This window comes from Ochotona curzoniae, unplaced genomic scaffold (assembly GCF_017591425.1).
Source record: "Ochotona curzoniae isolate NIBS_2020 unplaced genomic scaffold, NIBS_Ocur_1.0 patch274, whole genome shotgun sequence".
NCBI classification, from domain to species: Eukaryota; Metazoa; Chordata; class Mammalia; order Lagomorpha; family Ochotonidae; genus Ochotona; species Ochotona curzoniae.
The window spans coordinates 20199-36052 of record NW_024466833.1 but is presented as its reverse complement, the minus strand read 5'-3'; the positions used below and the strand labels follow the sequence as shown (position 1 = coordinate 36052).

At 48.1% G+C, this 15854-nt stretch overlaps 1 protein-coding gene and 1 long non-coding RNA gene across 3 annotated transcripts in view; one reads left to right on the top strand and one right to left on the bottom strand.

Annotated features, from left to right (window-relative positions):
* Nucleotides 1–12091, bottom strand: part of LOC121166973 (tyrosine-protein phosphatase non-receptor type 12-like) — a 55883-nt gene extending 43792 nt beyond the window's left edge. Inside the window, exon 1 of one of the 2 annotated variants that reach the window (XM_040996308.1) lies at nt 11925–12091. In XM_040996308.1, coding sequence (XP_040852242.1) covers nt 11925–12023 — 99 coding nt within the window. In that variant the 5' untranslated portion in view covers nt 12024–12091. The remainder of the gene's footprint in view (nt 1–11924) is intronic. The other variant, XM_040996307.1, reaches the window with a different exon arrangement.
* Nucleotides 12092–12737: 646 nt separating this feature from the next.
* Nucleotides 12738–14612, top strand: LOC121166975. Its single transcript, XR_005885521.1, has 2 exons — nt 12738–12915; nt 14308–14612. It is a non-coding gene; the product is annotated as an uncharacterized LOC121166975 (long non-coding RNA).
* Nucleotides 14613–15854: the final 1242 nt, after the last annotated feature.

Genomic DNA, 15854 nt, shown 5'->3' with positions numbered 1-15854 from the left:
AGAAGGTGGCCAAAAATATTTGCTGCTGGAGCTGGGGCTCCGCGGGTCAGGCTGCGTTTAAGATGCCTGTATCAGAACACTAGTTCAACCTCCAGGCCAGCTCCCTGCTGACCACCCTGGGAAAGCAGAGGAAAGCGGTCCAAGTCCCTGGGTCTCTACCCCACATGGGAGGTCCGAATGGGAGTTTGGGGGGAAAAAAATCCCAGTCAATATGAAATTATACATAATTCAAAAATTGAAAATAAAAATATATATAAAAAGATAAGTAAAATAAAAAGTTCACTGACCTTCACTTGTTAAAACAGGTTCATTACAGCAAACATGGAAGTTCAACAGAGAGTATTCATCAGAACCAAGGGAGAAGCAGTCCAGAAGGGGCAACCCCTGCTGAGATGCACCTGGGATCCCATCCTACCAACACTTGAAACATTGAATCCTGAGCTTGACCTCATTGAGTACCAGCACCTTAAGAGCCATTTAAGGTCAGAATGCATAGTAAGCCATTGTTGTAGATACCAAAGTGACCAGAAGGTGCCCAAATGCGGTGGATTCACTGCCGTTTCAATCACATCAGCCAAAGATTTCTCAAGCATTAACGAGACACTTCCAATACCACCTCTCTTTTAATAAGTGTCATGGAAGCTTTTGCCCTTGTAACATGGCAAGTTAAGGCAACATGCTCGAACTGTGCTATTCATTAACAGGTAAATAAATTTAGCATGCTGCAATAAACATTCTTCGTAATAAAATAGGACAAATACGAACCTACCGCAAGATTTTTAGTGTAAGGCTTGTTAGGTAAAGCTTCTGTTTTATGTATATTTAAAATCAGCATGGACCACGTATCACTTTTTCTTAAAAAGATTTATTATAGTGGAAAGACAAATATGCAGAGAGAAGAAATACAGAGAAAGATCTTCCCTTTACTCACTCATTCACTTCCCACGTGGCCACAACAGCCTGGAGCTGAGTCAAGCCAAATCCTGGAGCTTCAACCAGGTCTCCTATGCGGGTGCAGGGTCCTAAGGCTTTGGGTCGTCCTCCACTGCTTTCCCAGGCCACAAGCAGGGAGCTGGATGGGAAGCAGGGTGGCCAGGATTAGAACCGGCACCCATATGGGATCCTGGCGCATGCAACGTTGAGTCTTTAGCCACGAGGCTATCACACCGGGTCCAGATCACATTTTTCTTAAGCAGGGCTGAGGTCCAGAAACCTTGAAGCAATAGGAGGTGGGCCCGGCACAGTAGGCTAGCAGCTAAAGTCCTCACCTTGCACGCACTGAGATCCCATATGGGCACTGGTTCTAATCCCGGTAGCCCCGCCTCCAATCCAGCTCCCTGCCCATGGCCTGGGAAAGCAGAGGAGGATGCCCAAAGCCTTGGGACCCTGCACCCCTGTGGGAGACCTGGAGGAAGTTCCTGGCTCCTGGCTTCGGATGGGTTCAGCTCTGGCCGTTATGGTCACTTGAGGAGTGAATCATTGGACAGAAGATCTTCTCTGTCTCTACTCCTCTCTGTGTATCTGAGTTTCCAATAAAAACAAATAAATCTTACAGAAAAAAAAAAAAAAAACCCAGAAACAAGAATCGGCTCACTTGCCTGGGTATATTAAGGTAACTTAGATGACACTCATTGTTCTTGTATTACCAGAAAAGGCAGCAAGGGGCTCTTTTCTCCTTCCTCTCAAATTTATTTTACTTCTCATTTAAACGCCCCTACTCACCCTTCTTGCTCATCATTCAGAGTAATATCTGAACTATACTGTGTCCTTTATTCACATTACAAGACTTGACAAGACTTACTAACAAGCTCCTTAATGTCTAAGCACTCTTTAAACATTCGCATAGGCATTAAAGAATTTCTGATTTCAGGAGTAAAGCCATCATAAACACTGGGGAGAAGACGTCCAAAAAAAAGCCATGACCCATGCTTTTGTATGTGGGATTTAGAACTCCATGCTTTGTTCACCTTTGCTCTGATCACCGGTGCACAGTTCAAAATTTAGCATCACTTGTCATCTAAGAATTGTGTAACTGGAGAACTATTGTACCTATTTGAGGTAAAGTGGAATTCAGATTTGACAACACTAATCATTTCAGCTGGAACTCAGTTGTAAAGAGGTCCTATAGTAAGGTCAAACAACTGGGGCTGGCACTATGCTGTAACACTCTAAGCCCCAGCCTGTGGCAACAGCAAGTACCAGATGCGGGTCCAGCTGCTCCACTTGCAATCCTGCTCCTGGCTTCTGGGATGGGAAGCAGCGGAGGATGGCTTAAGCCCTCGCAGATGGAAAAGATCTCTGTTGCTGCTGGTCCTTCTTTCAGATAAATGAACTTAACAAAGCATGGGGGAGAAAAATCACCAGGAATGGATGGGTGGTAGAGACTGTGGCTAGATACCAGGGACAAACCTCTGCGTTCCTTCACGGCTTACCACTATCGTTACCCAAAAGCTGCCAAGAAACTTCTTAAATGCTAACTGCACTGAAAAACAAATGATTACAGGAAATGTGGACAGCTTGTATCCCGAAGCCTCAGATTTAATATGTCCCACATTCTCCAGGAAAAACTTTAGGGAGCAACCACTCCTTTTTTTATATATATATACACCATAAGGCAGCCACAGAATCTAGAATACTGTACAAAAGGAAGATTTTTCTATGACTTCAGAGGAATGGGAAAAATAGTCAAAGCTCTGTTGCATAATTAAAAAGATTAAACACTATAGAAAATACGAAATGTGGGAGGATTCACTTATTTGAAAGAGAGCAGTGGTTTAGAACAACTACATTACCACGTAACAAAATATCTTTACCAGTTTTGAACTCAAATCTAATGACAGACTTTTCAAAACACATATTACCAAAAATCAATTTTTATAATAGAAAAAAGAAGTACTCTAAAATAGACAGGATTAAAATATTCAATCCAGAAGGTGAGAATTGCTTCCGAGTTGTGAACTGGGTTAACATTATTCTGAATTTTTAGTTTTCTGATCTACGATAAAAACAAAGCTTTCCCGGAAAGGTGAAGAGTCACGCACAACCACAAGTAAGATTTCTCTCATTTAGTGAGTATGCTTAAGGACGAGCCATAGCTTATTTGAGAGTGAAGACGGCACACTGCAGAACTCAGGATTGTGTCACTGGAAAGGTGATGTGAGAGCATGCCAGCCAGGCTTTGGAACGTCAGGTTAAAGTTGTACGCACTTTAGCCAAATGTCTTGTAACTTCCAAAAGAGGAATAAGCAACAGGCCAACATGACAAGCCCAACTCATGACAAAGTCCCCGATCTTCCTGCAGCCCAGGCTGGCGTGCAGCAGGTGCCTGCGTGGCCAGCAGCAGGCTGGTGCTGGTCCAGATTCAGACGGACGTTCCAAGCTCAAGAGGACAAGTGAGCGCAGGCTTGGGGCCAGGCAGCACCTGCCCCGGCACTCGGGCCTCTCCCAGGTCCCCTGGTCAGGCAGCACCTCAAGCCAACAGAGGAAACAAAGTCAAGCTGGACAAGCGGAGGAGGAATCCCCTGCCTCCGACACCCTGAGCGCCAGCAGAGATGGCTCCAGCACCCGGCTTCCTGTCATCCATCCGGGGAGACTCGACATCTTCGCTTTGGCTTGGTCCATAGTTACAGGTATGTGGGGGAAGAAACCAGCAGATGGAAGATCTTTCTCTTTCCCTTTCACATAAATAATAAAATGGTAATTAGAAAAACAGACTACGGGGACCACAACAAACTACAACCTCTAAGAGTTCCTGCACAGTCAACAATGAAGAGACAACACACAGAACAGGAGAAAGTATTTCCAGGTTATCTACCTGATGGAGGTTAGTAACCAGAGAATGTAAGAAATTCAATAGTAAAATGACAAAGAATTCAATTTACAAAGGGAAGGTAGATCTAAAGAGTATTTTTCAAATGAATACAAAGAAAGGCCCAAAAGACACCTACAAAAGTGATGAAATCACTAATCATCATGTAAATACGAAACCACAATGAGATATCAGCATGCTCTAATTAAGCTAGGAGCAATTAGATGAAAGATAACAAACGCTGGTGGGGTGGGAAGGAAGAAGGGCACCCCTGGATGCTGTTAGCAGGCACAGAAGTCAGTGAGGACAGTCACCATGGTAAACATACAATAGGATCCAACCGTCTCCATACTGGGCGCATAACCAAAGCAAATGGAGCCATTCTCTGCAGAAGATGCTCAGGGCGGCACCGCGCACAGGAGCCAAGGAGCCAAGGAACCACCTGTGTCCACAGCCGACAAGGGGACACCTAAACATGGCACATACACAAAGTGGAACACCATTCAGCCACAGAAAACCATGGAAGCTTCCCCTCTGCATCAGCAATGGATGGAACCGGAGGTCGCTGCGTTAAGGCAGCCAAGCAGAGACAAACACTACGTCACTCACCCTCCAGTGGACATGTACAAGTTGATCTCAGACAAGCCGAGAACATACAGTGGTTACCAGAGGCTGGCAGTGGTACGAGCAAGAAAGGGATGAGAACAGGTTGATCAATCAAGGTAGACAAGCCCAAGAAATTCTGCGGTCCTACTGCGCAGCAGGTGACAAACTAACAATCCGTATTGTATATTTATCTCAAAAACAAAACAAAACCAAAGAAGTTTAATGTTTGCAGGGGTAGATATGTGTAACCTGACCAGACATTACACAATGTAGACATGTATTCAAATGTCATCTGATATTCTAGAAACATGTAAAATATGTATGTATCAGCTAAAAGGTTTTTAATTTTATGAAAGAGGGATAGAATCACAAAATTGGAAGAAGGGAACCAGTTTCCAAACTGGAAAGGGATATCTATCTATCCATCCATCCATCCATCCATCCATAGATTATATAGATACAGATCTATCTATACCTACATACATATAGCTATATTTTTGGGGGTAAAGCAGAGCTAAAAGTCAGTTCTCTGAATTGACTAAGACATTTAAAAATTTCAAGTAATTCTATCAAGGATCCTTGAGTGTTTCCCAACTTTTTTTCTATCACAAAAATAAAGCCATGTTCCTGATACGGTATTTACATGTATGTTAAAGAAAGCATGTAATTAGCAAGCACGACCAGGGTTCAATTAACATCTCCTGATTTTGCAAGCAGTATAGTTTCCATTACTATACAGACGCCATCACTTGAAACAGGTACTTTAAAAGTGACTGCAGTGTGTGGACCGGACTGGATAGCACAAGAAGCCAGAAGCAAGAAGAAAACAACAGCTATTATAATCACTGCTCAAACACCACAGGTTCACTATTTTTGACGAGTTGTCAGGGACAAAATATCTGCATTTTTATTACTTAAGTCCAAAATCAAAAGTTTAAACTTCAACGTCTTATTACACAGTCTAAGGCAGTGTCCCCAGTGTGTGGATATACAAGTAAAGAAGTTACCTTAGGTGTCCCCAGATTCCTATGCACAGTGACCCATGTCCAGAGCTATATATATGCACATGTCTAGCATTTTTAAAAATTATGTGGCTGTTACTAACACCATATTTATTTATTCTGAATTCAGTTCAGTCAGTTCTTCAACACATTTTCTTCTGTACAAGTCTCACACTGGTCCAAAAGTTAACTGGATCATTTTAATAAAACACCCAAAGTTAAGAGCTCTGTGTTAAGCATTATGCTTGCCTGTAATTTTTCCTCTTTTTTTCTTCTATATTTGAAAGGCAGATTTTGCAGAGAAGGAAAGACAGAAAGAGAAAGATCTTTCACTTGCTGGTCTACTCTCCAAATGGCCACAATGGCCAGAGCTGAGCCAATCCAAAGCCAGGAACCAGGAGCTTCTTCTGGGTCTCCCACGTGGGTGCAGGGTCCCAAGGCTTTGGGCTGTCCTCCACTGCTTTCCCAGGCCGTAAGCAGGGAGCTGGATGGGAAGTGGAGCACTCAGGACCAGAACCAAAGCCTTTATGGGATCCCAGTACTTGCAGGTGGAAGATCAATCTATTGAGATATCATGCTGCCCCACCTTAATTTCTACCCATGTAATGGACATTGGCAACCATAAACACTATGTGAAGGGTGATAGCAGATAATTAAGTCCCATTCTCTACCCTTAGAGGCTGAATTTCAACCTACAGAACTCTGAAACGCAAATGCTTACAAATCTGAGAAACACAGAAATTTGGGACAGCGCGATAATCCTTCCCTTGCAAGTACCAGCATTCCACTTGCCTACAGGAAATAGCTGCTTTCTTGCCCTCACTCCCTGGTCCTTCCAGCACTTTCTCTGAACTCTGCTGAAGCCCTCCCATGCCTTCATGGTCTCCAGTGCCTCAACCTCTTCGATGACCACAGCTCAGGAACAATCCTGACCGATTCTGCTCCACGTTTACACTGACCTATTCAACCTACAGCTAGTCCCTCTAGAAGGGGGGATAAGCCGATTCAGCTTCCCTGGCTGCCAACCGCCTCTCACAGACTTACCATACCCACCTAAACCTTTACCTCTATCCGTCAGCAACCCTGATTTCCACATTTCTGTTGTATCTTAGAGCAACCCCTGTTTTACCTAAATTTATCCTCCTCTCCTTTGCAATGTCTTCCTATGATTTCTTTTTATTTTTCTTAATTTTTAAAAAAGATTTATTTTATTTGAAAAGAATAATTACAAGGGAGAGAAGGTGAGAGAGAGAGAGAGGTATCACGCACTGGTTCAGTCCCAAGCAGTCACCACAGCCAAGGCGGGCCGGGCAACTTCTTCCAGCTCCCCCATTTGGGTGCAGGGACCCAAGCATTTGGGCCATCCTCTGGTGAATTCCAAGGTGTGTGAGCAGGGAGTTGGATCAGAAGTGGAATAGCCAGGGTCAGATTTGGGGCAAACACTGGGTGTTGGTACTGCAGGCTGCAGCTTTAACCTGCAATGCCAGAGGCGGCCCCCTCTTCTTTTTTCTTAAAAATAACAGAGAGAGAATGAGAGCTCCTACGTAGCAGATCACTCCCTAAATGCCCTCACTAGGCTGGGGTGGTGTGTTGTTGAGCTGGGACCAACGCCCTGAGACAGTAACTCATTCAGGTCTCCCACTTCACGTCAACAACTCCATGAACTGAGCCATCCATGCTGCTGCCCAAGATCCACGTTCGCAGGAAGCTGGAGCTAGTTATGAACCACACAAGACGGACATTTGGTTAACTGCTGGGTTAGGTGCCTTCCCCGGCACCTCCCACAATCTTGCTTGGCCCCCTCGACTCATTTCTCCTCACTGATCCCTTATCCTACACCAAATGGCACCTTTCAGTTTAGGAGACAGTGATGGACCACACGGTATTCGTAACACAAACCTTGGTGTTGCACTACTGTATTTTTTTTTCCTCTTTATAACTAAGTTGTGAACCTGGCATAGCAGCCTAGTGGCTAAAGTTGTTGCCTTGCATGCGCCAGCATCCCCTATGGGCCCCAATTCATATCCTTTCTGCCCCACTTCCCCTCCAGCTCCCTGCTTGTGGCCTGGGAAAGCAGTCGGGCCTGGGAAAGCCTTGGGACCCTGCACCCATGTGGGAGACCTGGAGGAGGTTTGTGGCTCCTGGCTTTGGATTGGCTCAGCTCCAGATATTGCAGCCATTTGGGGAGTGAACCAGTGGTGGGATGATCTTTCTCTCGGTAAATATTTCTAATAAAAATAAAGAAATCTTAAAAACAAACAAAAAAAAACTGTAGTGAATCATTGAGCGATCTTTCATAATCCTTGTAAGAGCCTCTGTAACGCTCTCTGTCCCTTGTCTTAGCTCATTTCACGGTCTGACAGCTTACTGTTAAATGTCATCCTTCATACAGTCATCAGAATCAACTTTTTTTTTCCAGAACCTACTTTCTGAAACCAATGTCCCTCCAAAGATCCAAAGTAGCTACTTTAAGCTTTTTTTACTAAAAACAACAACAACAAGAACAACAACCACAGAAACCTGAATGCTGACAGTAAATCTCCAGGGACAGGCTGGGGGGCGGTGGGAGTCCAGACACAGACACTTTTCTTCTTAACACCTCGTCACTTGTCCTGTGACTAAAGAGTGGCAGTGCAGAACTGTCCCCAATCACTACCATGGGTCTGTGTATCAAGTCTGAACATAGCATCACCTTTCGCTTGTGCTGTGTGCACCTGCTGCTTCACTGGTCCTCAAAGTGGGAACTGGGGACTCTGCCGCCATTCCAGGGGATCTGCGAGGAGCACAGCGTCAATCTGCCCATCATGGATGCGTGTCATCCCACCTTGCAAACTTACTTATTGTTACAGTCTGCCATCTTGTAAAGAACATTCAGCCAACCTGACCCAAATTAGCTGTTCGCTTGCTAATTTGTGTATTAGCCAAATAAGCATGTCTTCATAGGGAAGTAACAACGTGAGAGCCGCACACAACCTCAGCACCTTCATTTTTCCCTCTTCAATAGGAGGGCCTAACAAGGCCGAAGCTAGCAGACAACTTACAGGATGACAGGTGGAAAAATATTCATTTTTAATGGCAATCAAGAAATTCAAATGAAGATCAAATTCATTATAAATACTCGTGCTTTACTGTCCGCTGCACAAACTGACAACTTCCACAAGACACGCATATTGTCAGGGGCCAGCACTATAGCACAGTGGGTGAAGCGCTTGCCCGGGAAGCTACGATTCCATGCGCGTGCCAGCTCCTGCACCACCTGCCACACCACTGATCCAGCCCCCTGCCAGTGTAAGAAAGGAAAGAAGTCCGAGAAGGCCCAAGTCCTCCCCAGGAGACCCAGCAGAGCCAGCCCAGCCATCAGCAGATGAAGATCTCTCTCTCTCTGAGACTCCGCCTTTCAAATAAATGAGATACATATTCCTAAAAAGTTGCTTATGAACTTTTATTAAATGTTATATCCTCTTATTTTCTATTTCTACTTCTAGAAGGACCTATAATAAAAACATTCAACTCTGGGGAAATGGTTAGGTTATAAATCAAGTAAAATATTATATAGCCACCTAAAATTGTTTTTACAAAGCAACAGTGGAAGAAATAGAGAAATTGTTAAAATTTAAAGTTAAAAACAAATCAGTAAGGTTGATGTTTGGTCTACATACACTGTAGGACCCCACACCTTCCTATTAGACAGCCTCGGTTCAAAGTCTGCCTCCATTCCTAATCTCATTTCCTGCTAATACGCATTCTGGGGCACAGCAGGTAGGGCTCAGGTAGGTGGTCCCTGGTACCCATGGGGGAGACAGCCCTGGGCTGCTGGTATTCAGGCTGTGAACCAGAATGGACGCTCTGCTTCTCAACAGAAACAAATATCTAAAAAACAAAACAAAACAAAACAACCCTAAAAAGAAATACAAAATTTTGTAATAGGAGGCCAGACAGAATAATACAAAATATACTGTGCCTGCAATCAAGGCCGCTATGAATTCCCATTTCACTTTCCTAAGTGTAAGGGATTACATTAACTTTTATAACTCACATTTCTGAAACCAGCAGAATTATTTTAAAATGGAACTGAGTTATAACGGCTAGCTTATCTCTAAGGCTCAGATTTTGAAATGTATTTTTAAGCCATATCAGAATTCAAGAATAGAAAATCAGCTGATCTATTCTCCAACCTCCCATCAAGGGAAAAGGCAGCCCTCTACCTATACACTACCGGCAGTCTTAATTATAACCATAGCTTATCAAGCCAGGAAATTAAAAAAAAATACCAAAAAACAGCCTTAGTCATCAAGTCTCCGATATAAAATCACTTAACTGTATGCAGACGGTACTACTGGAAGTAAAGGGAAATTCATTTAGTTCTGCACCAAGATCCACACTGGGAATCCCCAACTCGCCCCCAAAGCATGAGTACTAAGGCTACTTGTTCTGTTTGGGAGTCCTGCCAGGCACCTGCTCCCAGGGTCTCCATCAGCACCCCTTCCCCTTCCTGAGGAGGTGCCCAGGGGTCCTGCCAGGCACCTGCTCCCAGGGTCTCATCACCACCCCTTCCCCTTCCTGAGGAGGTGCCCAGGGGTCCTGCCAGGCACCTGCTCCCAGGGTCTCCATCAGCACCCCTTCCCCTTCCTGAGGAGGTGCCCAGGGGTCCCGCTGGGGCACCTGCTCCCAGGGTCTCATCACCACCCCTTCCCCTTCCTGAGGAGGTGCCCAGGGGTCCTGCCAGGCACCTGCTCCCAGGGTCTCCATCACCACCCCTTCCCCTTCCTGAGGAGGTACCCAGGGAAAAGGAGAGACCAGCAGGCAAGCTTCAAGTCTTCAAAAGAAAAAACATATATTAACAAAACCTGAACACCTACCCTCTATTACTGGTGTGGGGAGTGTCTCAAAGCCGACTAACAAGATAATATTACTTCAGGCCAAGGACCTGTATATTAAGTAGTTAACCATTGCAACGCCAAAGCTTTACCAGTACCCAGTCTCTTTAAAATGTGGGAAGATATTTCAATACTAAAAGGCAATGGCACCTGCACCTTAAAACCAACACACTCGGAAACAAAACCCAGTCGTTTTTCTAGACATTTAACTTAGTATCCATTTCATAATCGAATGCTGGCAGTTAGGTCACTCTCCTCAGAGGTCTAACCTCCCCTCCCCTCGAGCAGAAATTTCCCTCTCTTCATTTCCCATTACTGACCCCCCGCCCCACCGCCGCCAGAGCAAAGAAGCAACCACTTCCCAAAGCCCCACTTCCTTTTCCATGCCTGAGACCTCCAGGGTTTCCAACGCCCTAGTCTTGCGCAACATCCGTAGGAGCAGCGGCCGCAACCACCACCGCCTCCCAAGCCGGGAAACAACCCCTAGAGGGAACATTGTCCAGCAGAAAAATAAAAGGGGCGGGGAAGGGGTGGGGGCTAATGTAAGGAAGTCGACTTCTGGTCCCACGCCTTCCAATCGGACCCCCTCACCGTGGTATCTCGGGCAATTTCACCAAGGCGACTTTTAACCCTCGCCTCCTCGGGTGCCCGGCTGCCCTAGCGGAGGGCGGAAAGGGGGGGAGGGCGCAGTGGGAAAGGGAGGCGGGAAAGGTTATCTCCCAGTTCAGGGCTCCGGCCGTCAGTCGCCTCCGCCCCATCAGGACTATTGTTCCCAAGTTCCCCACCCCCACCCCGGATAGGAAGTGCTGGTCACATCCCCTCGGCCTGCGCCAATATCCCCCTGGGGACTCCGAAGCCGGGGGCTTCCTTCGGCCGGACCCCCCAACCTACACTTTACCCCCTTCGTCCCCCTCCGATCTCAGCTCGCTCTGACCCCAAGACCACCTTAAAACCTGGGTCAGCTGGGGGAGGAGACGGGACCGACGTGGGTAAACGGGAAGAGGTGAAGCGACCGCCAAGATTTCCTTAAGGACAAGCTTTGAACCAACGCTGGAGGTAATCGCGAACCCCGAAACGGCACGATTACTACCAGGCTCCTCTGCAGGCAGTGGGATTGCCCCCTCGCCCCATGAGTAAATGCCAACCTCTGCACCCCTCCACCTCGGGCCCCGCTTTACGTGCCCGCCCGGCAGCCAGACACGCTGCCCAGACCCTCTCCGGGTGGATTGCCAGAATAGGACTGCAAAGAAGAGCCCACCCCTCTCCAATCCTCCGCATCACCCCCGGCCTGCACCTCACCAGCCTCGGGCTCCCGGGCCTGAGAAAACAATAGGTGGTCGCGGCGGGGGCCCGGTGCAAGAGTCTGGGTTCTCCGGGGCCGCGCCCTGATCAACCCGGGGCGCCCGCAGGAGGACAGAGACGAGGCCGAGGGGAGAGGGTGGGTGAAGGAGCCCATCTCTCTCCTCTCTCTCCTCCCACCGGGCCGGCGAGACCACCCGGCCCTCGGGGAGCTGCTGCTGCTGCTGCTGCTGCTGCTGCTGCACGCCCCGCACCTCATCGCCGCACACAAAGCACCCGGCGACCCGCGAAGAGGCGACACACACACACACGCACATAGCACACGCCACTCACCATGAAGTCCCGGGCGAAGTTATCTTCTCCATTGTGATCGGGACTCTTCATGGCCTGGACCCTCTGGATGAATTTCCTCAGGATCTCCACTTGCTCCATCCTCCCGCGTCCCCGGGGCTGCGGTCGCTGACCCCCACTACTACTCCTCCTCCTCCTCCGTCGCCGCCCGCCCGCCCGGCGCACCGCCCGCTCGGTCTTCCCCAGTTCGCCTCCCCCCCACCCCGACTGCCAGTCTTCCTCTCCCGCCCGACCCCCGCCCAGCCCCGCCGCTCCCTCCTTCCTCCTCCTCCTCTTCCCCACCGCCCGAGGCGGCGGCTGCGTCGGTCCACCCCCCCACCGGCCCCGGATCCCGACACCACACAACTCCCTGGCTCTCCCCCCCACCGGACCGGGCGAGCCGCTGCGGGCTAGCGCCAACCCCCAACCCCGGCTTGATCCATCCTCCTTCCCCGCCCTCCCCTGCTCCTTCTGTCCGCTGCCGCCTCAGGAACACGGATCCCCCGCTCGCCCTGCCCTCCTTCTTCCCGGTTCTTCCTCCCTCCCACCCCCCACTCGCAGCCGCCGCCGCCGCCGCTCCCCACGGGCGCGCCCCCGCCGCCACCCAGACGCGCGCCCCCGCCGCCACCCAGACGCGCGGCCCCGCGCAGCCGGCTCCGCCCCGAGCGCGACGAGCGAGTTGGGGCGCCCGGGCCACGCCCCCGGGTCCTTCCCACCGTGTCGCTGACCTCACATCCGGGGCGTGGCCCACCCCGAGAGCCTCCTGGTGGGATGAAAGGCGCGAGTCTCAGGGCGTAGAGGGGTGAGGCCTGTGGGAAGAAAGGCATGCTGGGCAATGTAGTTCCCAGCCCGGTAGGTGGCAGGCGTCGGCGAGAAGGCGGGTGCCCGGTTCTCTCAGGCTTTGGCACCGGAAGGGCATAGCTACGGCTGAGAGGAGAGCCAAAGGTTTCTTGGGTGACAAGGCTGTTCCCTCTGCAGATCTGTTTAGATTCAGGTGAGTGCGCGCCTGGAATGCGAAGTGTGTCCTTCAGAGACCGAGTACTTGGTAAGCGCTACACTGTTTTCCAGAACGTCCGGGAATTCGTCCTCCTACGTTTGAATTCCCAGCACTTCAGAAAAAGCCAAAGGCTCTGAGGAATGGACTTTGTGGATAACGTCTCAGTAAATCGGGTTATCCGTCCTGGTCTGACGCCTCCTCTAATAAAGTGATTGGCCCAGGGTCCACCAGACATGATATTACCATATCCTGGCAGCTGTTTTCATTGGATATCAGAAAAAAAAAAAAAAAGCAGGATCCGGAGCTAAAACACCTCCCGGGATAACTCACTGTAGACACCCATTTCACCCTCGGAAAGGAGAGAAAAGTTAGACTACAAAGAAAGGGGTACACAATTAGGAGTTCCTCCACTTTTCGTTTGTGGGTCTGCCCTGGGTCCCCTCTCCCCGCACACGAGTGATGGGAAGACCTTCTTTCGGCCTCCCAGGAGGTACCTGAGCAGGAGCCAGAGCTGGGACTCGAACCCAGGCATTCTGTTGTGTCACACACGCACTAACCACCAGACCAAGGGCGCTTGTCCCTGTCTTCCACTTTGCAATATAATGCAATGATTTTTTTTTAAAAAAAAAGATTATCTTGTATTTCAAAGGCAGATTTAAAGAGAGACAAAAACCTTCCAATCTGCTGGTTCGCTCCCCAAACGGCTGTGGTGACCTGGGCTGTGATGAAGCCAGAAGCCCCGAGCATCCTCTGGGTCTTGGGTGGCGGGGGACCTGGGGACTTGGGCCATTTTCTGGTGTTTTCCCAAGCCTGTTCGGCATCTCTGTTTTGTTTGACTTTCATTGGCAAGCCTCTTTCCTTCAACACTTGAGGGCTGCTCAAGCTCTCAGCACCTACCTCTGGCATCTACAACAAGTTAGGAAAAATTAAAGTGACCTCCGCAGTTTTCAACGCTTAGAGAGGCTTAGCCGTATTATCCTTGGTGCCGACCTTGTGTTTTCTTCTCAAAGTACATTTGGGTCTCGTTTCAATTTCCAGATTTTGTTTTTGAGCACCTCAAGATTTGAGAGGGGTTCTGTGTGCTTGCGAGGGATACACAAATTAGGGGTGGCTCCTTCTGAGCCAAATACAGCGTCGTTGAGGAGACAGGAAAACCAATAAACTCTGGGTCCTTTCAAGTTAATAGAGGCCAGATGAATGAGTGATTTAACAATTCTGGGAAGAGAGAATTGTGGATCAAGCCATCAGAACACGAGGGGGTCGTAAGAGTGGACCTTGAAGCATGAGTGGTGAACAGGAGGGGGAAAACCCACGAAAAGAAAGGCTGGGGGAGGGGAGGGCCTGCGAACAACAGTGCAGAAGTTGGAATAGAACTTTTTTTTTTAATAGGTGGGAAGGCTCTCAAATAGGCTGGACTCGAGTGTTTGCCCTGTCAAGGCTATGAAGGTGACACCACAGCAAGGGAAGCCACCAGAGGTTTCTGAAGGTAGAGGTAAAAATAGTGGGGGGAAAATAACCATTTTTGGATAAATAATGACTTAATAGGAGGAGAGAGTGAGCTGAGGCAATTTCAGAAGCCAAATACAAAAGCTAAGACGACTGGAAGTGCAAATACAAGGATATAGATGGAGTAAGGTATTTCAGAGGAACTGTGCAGGAGCTGGTGTTGGGGTGCAGCATGTTTAACTTGAAGTCGCTGCCTGCCCTGCTTCCCATTCAGCCACCTGCTAATGTGCCTGGGAGGCAATGGATGTGGTCCCAGGACCCAAATGGAAAATGCTGCTAGCTCACATCTGGTCCAGCCTGTGTTTATGGCATCATCTGGGAAGTAACCCAGCGAATGGAACGTATCTCCTCTCTCTCCCTCTCTGTCTGTTGCTCTGCTTTTCAAATAAATAATTATTTTAAATATTCATGGGTTACAGAACAAGGTGGGGTGGCAGGGAAGGGACAGAGAGAGCACTTTCTTGTGCTGGTTCATTCCTTCATGGCTGGACCAGGTCGAATCCAGGAGCCCAGAGCTGCCTCCAGGTACTGGGTCATTTTCCACTGCTTTCCCAGACAGCTGGATACCAAGTGGAGCAGCCAGAAATCAAACTGGCATCCATACGAGATCCAGGCAGCAATTTTGTCCTCTATACCATACCATTGGCCTCAGTAAATATAAATGTTTTAAAGAAGCTTAATCATTAGAAAGAGATTTTAGACTTGATTGCTTGTTTCATGTTCAACATCCCTTTTCCCTTTAGCTCAGGTACAAAATACTGTCAGGTCTGCAGAACTTTTCATTTGGGGCGTATTTTTACCTTTGTTCTCATAGAAGCTCCCTTTGTGTCGTTCACAACATTATAGCTTTGTGAGGGTTTTTCTTTTTTAAACCCTGGAAATGAATTTGGTAACTGCTGTCTTCATTAATACCCAAAAAACACAGGAAGTGAGCAAGATGAGCTCACTGGTAGGAAACAAATGTTAGACTCAGGGACAGAACCCACAGGCCTGAGTTTCCGGCTTGTTGCCTAAACCATCGAGTCGCAGCACTTTTATCCCTGGTGTAATTTGGTGAAGCTTCAGGTAAGACTGCACATCACTGCTGAGATTCTGATGTAACCTGCTTCACTCTGTACCCTTCGGTCCTCTCGCCCCTCTGAACTGTGTCTTAGATGAACCCTCTCTGGGAGGTGGCGGGCACTGAAGAAGGGAGGGAAATTCTTCTTTAGTTATTATTGGTACTCTTTACTCCCTCATTCCTACCCTTAGTCACAGCGAAAAAACAAACAGACAACCTGCTGACCATTTCTTTACTCAGGTTTTTTTTACTTTTTTTTTTTTTTCCCTTAATCAAATACAATCCATCCAATTGGAACCTCGGGATAAGGCCTTAGGACAAAATCTTCTTCATAGAAACTTCCAGACCTTAGTATCTCCGTGTTCTTTTA